Here is a 14791-nt window from a genome sequence, read left to right as displayed (position 1 = left end):
CTGGGTGTGTTTATATCACCCCAATATGACTATACTATATAGTTAGTCATATACAGTCTTCACTTTTGTCTACGACAACCCCCCCGCTCTTCAGTTTCGTTTTTCGTCTGCGACAGCCCTCCGCCATCAAACCCCCCACCCCACTCCTTTTTTTTTTTGAGCGTGACACCTCTCCATCCTCGGGTAACATGTCGGATCCGTTACCCCAATCTGTTCCAGGACCTCGCAATTCACATATTAAGCACTGGGTGTGGATGATGACCATAACAGTAATATCACCCCAATTTTATCCTCCTTACACTGGCTGCCTGTTAAGTTTCGTATTGAATTTAAAATATTACTTCTCACCTATAAAGCTCTAAATAATCTAGCTCCTGTTTATCTAACCAACCTTCTGTCTCGCTACAATCCAACTTGCTCTTTAAGATCTCAAAACTCAGGGCTTCTGGTAGTACCTAGAATAGCAAAATCAAGTAAAGGAGGTCGACCCTTCTCTTTCATGGCTCCTACACTCTGGAATAGTCTTCCTGATAACGTCCGAGGCTCAGACACACTCTCCCAGTTCAAAACTAGATTAAAGACCTATCTGTTTAGTAAAGCATACACTCAATGCATCACCTAGCGGGTTCCACACTGGCTTCTGCATCTTGCTTATATACACTATGAACAGCAGCTACGCTAATTATTCTCTTTATTTTCTATTTTCACCTGGGGATACTCATCCCGAGGTCCTCAGATTATGCAGAGTCACTGATTGGATCCAAGACCAGCGACGAGATGATCCCAAGGTTTCCATATCCGGGACCAGGCCATATCCTGAGCTGCTGCTGCGCTGATGGTCATGGGGAGTGGAGAACATGTGTCTGATTCCAGCGACGCACCATGGACAGACGAGTCTTCGCTGAGGCCATCTTCCAGCCTCCACCAAGGCGACTGAAGCTCTGCACAAGACTTTGGCCAGCAGAGAAATTAAAATGGTCGTGCCCAACTGAGTTCTCTCAAGGTTTTTTTTCTTCACTACCATCAGGTGAAGTTTTTTTTCCCTCTCCGCTGTCGCCACTGCCTCGCACGGTTCAGGATTGGTAGAACAACGCATCGATGAATTTGCTCTTCAGTGTTTGAACTCTCAGCAATGATTAAATCACACTGAACTGAGCTAAACTGAACTGAACTGAACTTAAACACTAAAAACTGAACAACTCTGTTCCAGTTACTATGACCATTTATGTGAAGCTGCTTTGACACAATCTACATTGTAAAAGCGCTATACATATAAAGCTGAATTGAATTGAATTAAATTAATGCATTTATTTGATTAAAAAAATAGTATAACTATATCAAAACTTAATTTCTGATTAGTAATGTGCATTGACAAGCACTTTATTTAAGTTGATTTTCTCAATAATTTATTCTTTTTGCACTCAAAAAAATCTCAAAAGTTGAAATCGATTTTTAAATTCGTTGTATGTCTGACATATATGGTCCTATCCTACATACATCAATTCTTTATTTCCCTTTCGGGTGATGTATAAATCTCAAAGAATTGACACGTATGACTGGTTTTGTGGTCCAAGGTATTTATTTAAATGCCTATGCAATCATTTATCATGTCATGTCAATGCTTTTAATCAGGCTCTCACCAGAAACACAGCGATGGCTCCACCGGTGAAGAATCCGGCGAGGACGTCCGACCAGTGGTTTCGGTATTCAGCCACTCTAACAACACCCACCAACATGGCCAGACACAGCAGAGTCAGACTGAGTGTGGGTTTGGTCAGACGCGTCCCTTTAGTCCTGAACACCAGCGTCACATACATCTGCAAGCACAAACAGACAGTGCTGAAGATAAAATCACAACATAACAATCTGAAAAATAAATATTGCCGCACTGTTTGATCACACATGAACCATTTATATTCAACAATACAATATTCTCTAAACAAATAAGGACTGACTGACAATATTTTTCATCTATTCACACGTTCAAATGGCAATTTGGGAGCTTTCTCTGTGCTCTTATAAGTTTCAATGTTGCTTTTTATTTTATTTTTTTTACTTCATAAAAGCTACAGACTGTAGTGATCAAATGTAATAATGTAGTAAATAATGTTCAGTTTTTTGCACAGACACCAATGACCACAAGTTAAGCTTAAATACGTTGATAGTGCTCTACTTAAGAGTAAACCAAGCTAAACTGGTAAAACATGTTTCTGTCAGGTGAATCTAGTCAAGCAAGAACGTCTTTCTGCTTAAAAATGTCAAGAATCACATAAATGTTACTATCATTCATGTGAAAACTGGATCTTTTCCATTGGTAATGTTTTTTAAGCAAATATATTGCAACATTTTATGAGTCTTGAGGGTTATGACTTTGTTCTAGCTCAGTGCTTCTCAAAATGTGGTACGCAGGCTTCCTTCTAGTGGCGCACGGAGAAATCGCTGAATAATTAAAGCAAAAACATGAACACTTAACCCTTTAACACGTATGATAACACAGATGTAATCGGTAAATTGATTTTAATTGGCTAAACCTTTTTTTTTTTTTTCAATTTTCATTTGTGTTTGAGAGACTGCAGGCTCATAGATGCGCTCTTTTGTTTATGTGTCAGTTCCTCTACAAGTGAGCACTCACAGATATTGAAACAGCTGTAGGTTCACTAAACTCACCACAGTGTACACTGCAGAGTAAACACTGAGCGCTGCGTCCTTGGAGGGGAAGGATTTTCTGGCAGACGCCACTATGAGCGGGTTTCCGGTGCAGGCTTTGCGTTCGGTGATGTACTGGAGGTTTGAATGGCAGCCCAGTGCTGTGTAGTTTGGTCTGCATGCCGACAGGAAGTGAGGCGTCTGGTTTCCTGTCACTACCTGTCCGGCGTTCGCAAAGATAGTGGTGGTGAAGACGCCAAAGGTGTAGACACCTGAGAGAACAGCAGAGATGAAAGACTTAAGAAACACAGACAAAACAAATATCCATCCATCTATCGATCTATCCCTCTATCTATCCATCCATCCATCCATCCATCTATCCCTCCATCCATCTATCTATCTATCTATCTATCTATCTATCTATCTATCTATCTATCTATCTATCTATCTATCTATCTATCTATCTATCTATCTATCTATCTATCTATCTATCTATCTATCTATCTATCCAATCTACCATCCATTTATCGATCTATCCCTCTATCTATCCCTCTATTTATCTATCCCTCCCTCCCTCCCTCCCTCCCTCCATCCATCCATCCATCCCTCCCTCCATCCATCCATCCATCCATCCATCCATCCATCCATCCATCCATCCATCCATCTATCTATCTATCTATCTATCTATCTATCTATCTATCTATCTATCTATCTATCTATCTATCTATCTATCTATCTATCTATCTATCTATCTATCTATCTATCTATTCAATCTACCATCCATTTATCGATCTATCCCTCTATCTATCCCTCTATTTATCTATCCCTCCCTCCCTCCCTCCATCCATCCATCCATCCATCCATCCATCCATCCATCCATCCATCCATCCATCCATCCATCCATCCATCCATCCATCTATCTATCTATCTATCTATCTATCTATCTATCTATCTATCTATCTATTCAATCTACCATCCATCCATCCATCCATCCATCCATCCATCCATCCATCCATCCATCCATCCATCATCTATCTATCTATCTATCTATCTATCTATCTATCTATCTATCTATCTATCTATCTATCTATCTATCTATCTATCTATCTATCTATCTATCTATCTATCTATCTATCTATCTATCTATCTATCTATCTATTCAATCTACCATCCATCCATCCATCCATCCATCCATCCATCCATCCATCCATCTATCTATCTATCTATCTATCTATCTATCTATCTATCTATCTATCTATCTATCTATCTATCTATCTATCTATCTATCTATCTATCTATCTATCTATCTATCTATCTATCTATCTATCTATCTATCTATCCAATCAACCATCCATCCATCTATCCATCCATCCATCCATCCATCTATCTATCTATACCCATTCATCTATATATTGTTCTATCTATCTTTCCATCCATCCATCTATCCCTCCTTCCCTCCATCCATCCATCCATCCATCTATCCATTCATCCGTCCATCCATCCATCTACAGAGGCCATATCTGTGTATTTAAAATTAATTATATTTATAATACTTGACCTCATGTTCATTAGTTACCATAAATAAAATGTTAACTGTAAATAACTCAAATACAGAATAACACAACGTATACTATAGGCCATCATTTGCAAATAAAATAAGATAAACTAAATGAAACAAATAAATAAAATAATAGGGCTGCATGGAGGTTAATAAATTATTAAAGTTTAATAAAGGCACTAAACAGAACAGAAAATGAATGAATACCAATATTAAATTCTTTTTTTCACCAAAAATAATTGCAACCATATTTAAAGTAAAAATACTAAAATAAATAACAATAATATTGGACAATATTTATACTATCACAAATAATATAAAACAATACAAAGATATGCAACATAAAACAAAAACAAAAAAAACTAGGAAAATCTTTTTTTTTTATACAAAATATTTTAATAATGTTGGTGTTCACATTATTATTCATAAATGCAATTACAATCAAACTGAACTTTTATTTTATATGGCAATATTCACTAGTGATCATAACTAGTGATCTTTTTCACAACACTATTGACATTTGCACAACAGTTAATGCATTTCTCAAAACTATTAGTGCACCAAAGCCACTGAGAAAAACTGTAATATGCTTAAATTGGATTTCTAACACTACAGGAGTATTTTATTTTGATATAAACTGTAAAATGCTTAAAAGTTGACGACAAATTTCAGCAAGCACAATTTAGAGCATTCAAAAGACTTTAATGCTTCTGATGCATTTATAATGTGATCCAGATCCTGAAATCCTTATTCTAGTTTACAAGCTCTCGTCCTGAATGATATTCAGCGTTGTGATGATCTCTAGTGAATGTGGATGTAGGTCTGTCACGATACAGAATTTTTGTTGTATATTGTCACAGAAACTGTTGTGCAATAAGCAATATTATTGTCATTTTGAGATTATTTTATGCCACTGATTATATAATGATTATAATTATAATTATAGATTATAGTTATAATTTTATGTTAAAAAGGTAAATGTCCGATTAGGTAAATGCCCAATTATGAACTTTAACAACAGTGAGGTAGAATGTAAATGTCATTGTAAAATGACTTTAAGGTTATTTGAGAAATTGTAAATATATACTGCAGCACCAAAAAATCAGTGAGCTCATCTTCAAGTATTTCACGATAAGTGTATATATTGATTATTATGACAGGCCTATGTAGACATAGCATACCGAGGAAGCGTATGATGCGCCTCAGCAGAGGGTTGAAGTAACAGCAGTCTGCAGTGACGATTGTCTTCTCCTGCGTGCCCTCCGCCCTCATGAAAAACACCATCACCTCACCAGCCAAAATCTGAGGAGGACAAAACACACGCAAACATAAGAGATCATCCAAAAGTCATCTTTTACTCACTATCAATTCTCTCTCACTTGCTTTTAAACCTTTATGAGCTTCTGTCTTCTGTTAAACACAAAAGAAGAAATTCTGAAGAAAGTTAAAAACCGGTAACCATTGACTTCTGTGATTGACAATTAAAGATTACAAGAACAAACCATTTTTTTCCTGATGACATGCGCAGATTATTCAGCACATTAAAATGAAGTACTTGAAGACAGAATTTGTATTGTTTTGGGGTGAACTATATCTTTAAACACACTGAAGCTTTTCTGCAAAACATCCACCAGCCGAATTCGTTTGGCACCTCTGAAGCTCCATTTGGTAGAAAAGCGAGTGCGGTGAAACGTGCGCCTACTCTTGCGAAGCCTCCTCGATATTTTCAATTCTGAGCTGCTGAAAGTTCCTCATTTTCACCGTTCTCAAATGCCAGCAGCAAAACCTCATTATTTCTGATCTCCTTGGACTCGCTTGCGATGAGTAACAGCTCTTTATCGTGACTAATTCTGCTTTGGTACAGTATAGACAAACCACTTCTGTACAGTATGGGTGTTCATACTGATCAGTAACATACACAAATTTGATTGGTGAGTGATTACGTTTATATTTCTACATTTAGCCACTTTTATCTGAAGTGGCTTAAAGGGTTAGTTCACCCAAAAATATTTATTCTGTGATTAACCACTTAAACTCTGCTGCTATTTTGGGATTTCCGCCTGGATTTTGCCTACCCAAATTTAAAAGCTTCCCAAATCCACATGCAGAGGTGTAAATGCAAAAATTTGGTATCATTTTAAGGAAAACCCTTTGAATTTTCATAAAACACTATTGAAAGGGTTTAAAATATCTGTATATGTTGTCTGTGTTATAATAAACACCTAAAAAAGTTTAACTTTAAAGTTTTAAAAAATAAACTCAAATTTGAAAGTGTACCGTTAAGGTTCTGTGTAGTCTAGCGTGCTGTAATTAATTTTGGTGGTTCCTGCACATGTCTGTAATCATAGGAAAAAAGAAAAAGGTCTCTACCATAATCTATGCAAAGTTATTGTATTCCAACTGATGAGAGGTGCTGTACAAGCCACAGAGACCGATCCTTGTTTACATATTTCACTATTCTTTTGTTTGATCAAACATAATTCATTGTGTTTGGACCACATCAGACATATAAAAGGATTACTTATGCACATCACCTCAAAAACAGAGGAGAATGGCCCTGAAGGGCACAGCATAAGGTAAGAGATGACAGCTGTCTGTGCTATCTGGGGCTGCTTATTGATCATGAATGTATTGTTTACATTTGTGCGCCATGGAAACACCACAATTCATTCAACAACTGTTTAGCATATAAATATAATTCAGTAAAAAGAATGCTAGAACTGTATGAGCACCGGCAAGAGCTTTCATTTGAGCTATAACTTGTACATGTGTCATATAAAAAAATATGAAAATGAACCAATGTAAAATACCCAGCTCGGGTATCCAAAATACTGTGTATTTAAGTGTAAATAACTTTTATACAGTAGAATAAAAACCAAAGTGATGTGTGCATATGCATATGTGCATAAAATATAGATTCTAAACTTTCAAACGACACCACTTACGGGGGTCTGGTGCAACGCTAGCCCTTTAAATCTGAAAGCAAAAGTCGATGACATCACGGACCCGGTACCGGGTCCGCAGAGTTTAAGTGGTTAATTATCTTTATGTCATTCCAAACCTCTGAGACATTCGTTCAGCACAAATTAAATCATTTCAGATGAAATCTGACAACTTTGTGACCCTCCATACACCAAAAATATATGGATTTTGCTGTTTGTTCAAACTACTTATTTAAAATGAGCTGAAACAACACAATTCTGGAGAGTTTTTGGGGACAACTTGATCATTTTATGTTCAATTTGTTAAGCTAATATTACCTATTGTACCCCTTTTCTGAGATTAAATTAAATTAAATTAAATTATTTTGTGTCTCCAGAATGTGTCTGTAAAGTTTCAGCTCAAAAAAGCCATCAGATTATTTATTCACGTCCTGTTTTGGAGAATTTTATGTTTCCCCATTCAAACAGAACGCTCAAGCTTACTGCCCGAAAGGCATTTCAAAGATAGTCGGGAAGTGAAATGGCTTGCCTTAAAGGGACTTTGCTACAGATCAAACCACTGTTGTCCAATGACTTTCCTAATGAAGTCTTTAAAAAGCTGATTATTACTGGTATCCTGCTAAAAAATAAATAAATGGTAAAATATTATGTACGGTCAAGAAAAAACAAAAGAAATTAGATATTAACGCTTGTGTTTAAAAATGTGTTGAAAAAAATTAATACTTAAAAAAGAATTACGTTTTCACAGGAGGGCTAACAACTTTGCCCACAACTCTTCATTTCTTCAAAAAAGCCAAAGACTCCAATACTCCAGCATGTATAGCATTACATGTTAAAGCTTGAAAGTGATTTTGTGCTTCTTTGGGATGCACCATAAAGAGATGTTTGTTAGCAGAACACAAGATTCTGCCGGCAGATACTGTATAGCAAGCTGCATTCAGAACCAGTGAATGATTTATAGACAAATAAAAGTGCCTTGAACAAAACTATTCAAGTTGAAAGAAAACACATCCTTGCAGGGATTGTTCAACCCAAAATAAAAAATGTCCTCACCCTTGAATGATTTCAAACCACCTTTTGTTGAACACAAAAGATAAATATTTTGAAGAATGTTCATAGTCTATAGCCATTGAAAAGGAAAACACAATGGCTACAGAGTGTTTCCAACGTTCTTTAAACTATCGTCTTTTGTGTTCAACAACCTCAAACAGGTTAACAATAGCAGAATTATGTTTTTACATGAACCATGCCTTTAAATATACTGTAAAAATGCTGGATTCCACACAGTTCCTTCATGTTGTCCCAACACAAATCGATTAAGTTAACCTAATCTAACCCAAATTTAAGTTGGTGGAACATAAAACAATTAAGTTTTTCCTACAAACACCTTAAGAATTGTGTTGGTTTAACTCATTTTACATAAGTAGCTTGAACAAACAGAAAAAATAATTATTTGAGTGTTGGAAAACTAAACAAATTAAATAAAACACAAGGGGCACTATTTTAAATATCTAGACACACAGTGTAAAGCGCATGTTGCAAAAGCATTAAAAACACGTCCAAATCCACTTTTGCTATTTTAAGGATGGAAAAATCCGCTCTGCGCCCCGGCGCATGGTCTAACAGGATTGTGCTTATTCTCTTATTGAGTTTTGGGTGTGTTTTGAGCATGACGTCCATTAAACCAATCAGTCTCATCTGCCATTCCCTTTGAGAGTCAGTAGTGTCGCACCATGCATTTGCTATTTACATGGCGGACTTTGTAAGCGTAAAAACTGAAAGCTTCACTAGTGAGAAAACAGTTAAACAGAGCATCTGCAGTGCGAAAATAAAGAACGAGCCTCCTCCATTCGACCACTTTACTTTCTTTTTACTTTTATTTTTTACTACTTTACTTTAGTGGATAAGGAAACGGTGTTCTACGCACTCCACTGAAGACATCCATTAGCCTACATATTTAATTTAGTTTGTTAGGCGCAAAGATTTGTTTCAAAACTATTTTTTAAATTCAGTTCTAATTTCCAGTAAACTAATAAATGAATGATAATAACGAAGCGAGTTATATCCAAACACACATCCTTGTTTGATAAACCTGTTTTGTTTTAAATGCACCAAAATACACCTATATTCACTGAGAAATGGATCAGAATATTCATCTTCAACTGAAGTGTGCTCAATTATGCTGAGCCCTGTAGATGAAAAAGTGACAGTGATTAATAATTCTCTGGATTATTAATGTTTTTACAACCCTCACATTGATATAACTTAAGTGTTGTGCGGAGTTATTGTCACCTAAGGCTCAAACAAAACAACATCTCAACTATACTGAGTTAAAAAATCAGAGAGCAAAAACACCGACATCAATCCAGCAACACAAACTCTGAGAGACAGAGAGAGACGTCAGAGATGAGGAACTGAGAGACAGACACACACCGCTCACCTCACACACATCTCCCAGAATAACACCTGACCACTGACACACACACACACACACACACACACTGACGGAGAGTGACATCACTGACACACACACACATACATACACGTGTACAGCTTTCTTTATCCATAAATGTAATGACCTTTATGTTGTGCAGACTGTATATTCTATCCCCCATTAATATTTGTAGATTTTTCAAAATACTTCATTCTGTGTGACGTATGAGCAGTTTCCCTCATGGGGACCAAAAAAATGTCCCCACAAGGTCAGAATTCCCCGGTATTGCTATACTTGTGAGGACATTTGAGCACCATAATGCAAGAAATAAAAGATAAAGATACACACAAACACACACACACACACACACACACACGATGGTGAGTCACATCACTGATCCGCACACACACACACTGACATAGAGTGACATGCCTGACATACACACGGAAAGTGACACACATGCACACACGCTAGAGCTGCACAATTAATCGTAAAAAGATTGCGATCTCGATTCTACCTCCTAAACGATCTTAATCCAGCATTTCTACGATTTTGTCAATCATATTTACAATTTCCGGAGAGAAGCAACGGTGGCCGCACAAGTCTTCACATTGTTTTACATAAGTTGTTCAGCAACATGGAGACCTTCAAATGCTGTTGAAAGAGTCACATGCTGTATTTATACGATATAAATCATCCCAAAAATGTCATTTCTGTCTTCATGTAATGTATTAGCGACCGCAAAATCAGACGTGATGTGAGCTGACCGTCAGCTGTTACCGCAGTGACTGCGGGCGCCTCTGAATGAAGTCTATTTTAGTAAACAGAACCTGCATAAGCTGTGAACTACAGTTAATGCAGTTGTAAATAACATTCAGTTTGTGGCACAGAGTGATCGTTTGGGAGTCGAGTGGGAAGTGAACCGCTCTTAGCAGAGAAAATATAACCAAAAGCGAACACAGTATTGAAAGATGTAGCTGGCTGATTCCAGCCCAAAGAGTATCCAAAACCCGCCGAAATGCAAAAATACCCACCCAGTCTTCTGTATTCATGAAAATCACGTCAGTGACAGATTTTAAGCAGGAAACTACAGATTGTATATGTCTCAAACACAATAATTTAACATCAGACTTATCATCAGCATGACCAGGACAAATCTAAAGTCTGTTCAAGTCTATACAGTACAAAATTTTGCATTTTAACCAACAGTACAGCTACACAAAGCCTATTGCTGTTTTACCACATGTTTAAGAATAACATTAATAGCCCACTCATGTTAACCTTTATTTTACATCTACAGAATGGTGAGAAAATTGTGATCTTTATTTTAGGCAAAAAAAAAAAAAAAATCCAGATTCTCATTTTAGCCAGAATTGTGCAGCTCTAACGCACGCGTACACACATTTACATTTAAATTTAGTCATTTAGCAGACGCTTTTATCCAAAGCGACTTACAAATGAGGACAAGGAAGCAATTTACACAACTGAGAGCAACAATGAATAAGTGCTATAGGCAAGTTTCAGGTCTGTAAAGTCTAAGAAGGGAAGTATTAGTAGTATTAGTATTTTTTTTTTTTTGTTGTACAGTTAGTGTGATATTCAAAGAGGCAATTGCAGATTAGGAAGTGAAGTGGAGACTAAATAGTTGAGTTTTTAGTCGTTTCTTGAAAGTAGCGAGTGACTCTGCTGTTCTGATGCAGTTAGGGAGTTCATTCCACCAACTGACACACAGACACATGCACGCACACACACACGTTTGTTTTTGTGGAAAGTGGGTACATTACATAGGTTTCCATTCATTTTATACTGTCCAAACCGTATATTATATTGCCCTCACCCCGCCCTACCCTAAACCCAACCATCACCGGAGTCAGTGTCCAGCATTACTCTCTGATTAAACATCCTGTGTGATTTATAAGCATTTTGAGAAATGAGGACGTCACTAATGTCCTCACATTTCACCTCCTTTTTGTAATACCTGTGTCATACCCATGTCATCATACAGATTTGTGTCCTGATATGACACAAAAACACGTACACACACACACACACACTCGGCCATATGACTCATAGACAGCGAGAAAGTTTGCAACCACAAGGGTGAGTGAATCTTCATTTCTGGCTGAATTACTCTTTTAATGGCCGACTGGAATGATGTTGTGGATTATGAAAGTGGAAGTGTGAACATCAGCTCGAGTGTGAATAATGCACCATTAGATGTGCTAAAGCTCTGTCTTTGGATCTTCTCTATCAGCTCTGAGTCGGTCACAGCTGATTAGCCTTGCGGCTCACGCTTCTCACGTCAGTTTACAATAGAAAGCAGATCTCCAAACCACAGCGGCTCTCGGCTGAAGACATGACAGGGTCAGGAGGAAGTCTGCAGTCAACAACCGAGCACAAGATAATTACCATTTAAAACACATAAACACATGACATAAAATATATAATAAAAAAACACGGGGTGGCGCAGTTGCCTCACAGCAAGAACGTCGCTGTTTCGACCCTCGGCTGGGTCAGCTGGCATTTCTGTGTGGAGTTTGCTTGTTCTCCTCCAAAGTCCAAAGACATGCGCTATAAGGAGAACTGAGTAAACTAAATTGGCCGTAGTGAGTGTGTGTGAATGTGAGAGTGTATGGGTGTTTCCCAGAGATAAGTTGTAGCTGGAAGGGCATCCGCTGCGTAAAACATATGCTAGAATAGTTGCCGTTTCATTTTACTGTGGTGACCCCAGATTATTGAAGGGACTAAGCTGAAAAGAAAATGAATGAATAAATGAATGAATGAATGAAAATTAAACACACATACATTGATCATCTTCTTAATTAAACTGATTTTAATAATCAAGTGAAAAATTGTATAACTTTAAAATTAAAAAGTTATTAAAATAAGCTGAATTAACATAAAAACATGCTGTCATGGCTTAAGGATGACTTATTTTTACAGTGTTATGAACAGAATAACTATATTTGTAAACAAATCACTTTTTGTGGGAGAATATGAAGTCTGAACCGTCTTACACACTGCACACGAAAGGAATATTATAGCTTTATTTAATAGTTGTGCTGCTTACTTTTGGAGATACATGTATACATGATGAATCAAAAATTCAAAAGAACCTGATTTATTTAAACACAATATTTGTACAATTATAAATGCCTTTACTATCACTTCTAATCCACCCTTAAGCACCCTTCGTATTGCAGCTCTTTATTTTTCTTATGTGGCATGAAGGTTTTAGGTGTGATCCAGTTTTTTTGTTTTTAAACAATTATCATTTTAATTACTGTCTTTTAGAGAATACAAATATTTACCACTTCATCAGGTCAAATTTTAAGACTTTTTTAGACCATTATGATGCAAATTTCAGGCTTATACAGGGTTATACGCTAAGGATTTTTCTAATGGCATGGTTGGGCCAATTAAAAAGATATTAACTTGCGATTTAATCAATTTTAATTAGAATTTAGAGTTATTTCTTAACCACACATTTAAAATGCGTCAAAACAAGCAAAATTTAGTAAATAATAGTTCAAAAACACTTTATGCACAGTCTATGGAGAACTTATAAACAAATGTTATTGTAATGAAGCTAATTAAAGTGTTAGAAGGATCTTTGATGATTGGTTGGCCCGATAGACACAGGAAAATTAACACCTGTTTACAATGATTTAAGACCTACAACACAAACTTTTTGTACATTAAAGATAATTTAAGGCCTAAAATTTTGTTTTTGAAACGTAAAACATTTCAAGACCCTGCGGAAACCCTGTTTATGTATTCGTTTGGGGAAATCTGATGGCTTAAAATTTGTATAAAAAATGTCAAAATAAGAAGACAAAAATATACAATAAAATGTAGTTTTCCCCATTCGTTTGCTATATGGGAGCAATTATGGTGCTGAAATTTTAATCAAGTCCAAGTTTTTTTCTTTTTCTATTTGCTAAAATGGGAAAAAGTAGCCAAGTCTTGAACCACTCAGATAAACAAAAAGAAAATTATGATTATTTTCATTAATTAATTAGTAATTATCAAATATTTTCAGATATATTTTATGCAAAAATTTGATTATTTTCTATGTTACAGCTATTTTTTGTTTACTTAGGCAATAAATATTACTGAAGTAAGGTTAGGCCAACCAAAACCTGAAAATGTGGTGATTGATGACATCTGGTGGCTTAGAATTTTGCCATTTTCCATTCATTTCCTATGGGCACTTTTTTTAGCATGAACATCGCAAAGGAGTTTTTTTTTTTTTACCATTTAACTCTCAGACAAGCCCTCTTTTGTGTTGAGTTGCTTGAGTTTTTTTTCTTTCTTTCTTTGTACACAAAAGAAAATCATCAGATCAAGAGAACAAAAACTCAAACTGGTTGGAAACCCTTAACTAAACTGAACTGTTAATAACATCAACTCTGATCCTGTTTAACAGAACAAACCAGCAAATTAAAGTAAAATGATTAAAATAATCAACTATTTTTATAATAATCATCAGTTATTTGTTCTTCTGCAATTGTGTGGGCTTTCTTGGCTTTTGTTAGTGAGCACAGTAAGATGTGAGAGCCTGTACTTGTTTTGAACATGAAGATATACTGAACTTTTGTGATGCCCTCAGCTGGTCTTGGAGTGGTCTTTGAAAATAGTCCACAGGTTCGTCCTTGCAACTGGGATGTTTGGTTTCAAAAATGTTGTTTTAATTTAGAAGGTTTCATGTTCTCTTGTGAGAGCACCTCACTACACACTGACGTTTTAAGCCTTTTTTGTCGTCAATATATGTAAATCCACACTTTACATCATCAGGGTGGTACTTGCGCTTCGACATATTTGTTGCTATATATAATAAATGAAATTTTACATGTCAAACGGTACGGTTGTCCTGTGCGCACTTCAAAATAAAAGTCCGATATAAGCAAAATAAGTTAAAAATTAAACTTTTGTTGTTTTTTTGACCACACACTCTGCGACCAACTGAAAATGTTCCCGTGACCCAAAAGTCCCACCAGTTGAGAAACACTGATCTAAATCATTTGTTAGAAATTGTTATCTAAAGAATGCTTCAACACATTTCTGCACATCTGCAACCCGCTCTTTAAGATCTCAAAACTTAGCCCTTCTGCTAGTACTCAGAATAGCAAAGTCTACTCAAGGAGGTCGAGCCTTCTCGTTTTTGGCGCCTTCATGATAATGTCCGAGGCTTAGACACACTCTCTCAGT

The 14791-nt window shown here is 36.3% G+C and overlaps 1 protein-coding gene across 1 annotated transcript in view; it reads right to left on the bottom strand.

The window, feature by feature from the left end:
• Nucleotides 1-14791, bottom strand: part of plppr2a (phospholipid phosphatase related 2a) — a gene marked incomplete at its 5' end in the record, with an annotated part of 62974 nt that overhangs the window by 4363 nt on the left and 43820 nt on the right. The window contains 3 exon segments of the mRNA NM_200456.1: nucleotides 1641-1817; nucleotides 2668-2918; nucleotides 5386-5506. Of these exon segments, the coding sequence (NP_956750.1) occupies nucleotides 1641-1817; nucleotides 2668-2918; nucleotides 5386-5506 (549 nt within the window).

Source organism: Danio rerio, chromosome 3, assembly GCF_049306965.1.
Source record: "Danio rerio strain Tuebingen ecotype United States chromosome 3, GRCz12tu, whole genome shotgun sequence".
Lineage (NCBI taxonomy): Eukaryota > Metazoa > Chordata > Actinopteri > Cypriniformes > Danionidae > Danio > Danio rerio.
This window is presented reverse-complemented; position numbering and strand designations above follow the sequence as displayed.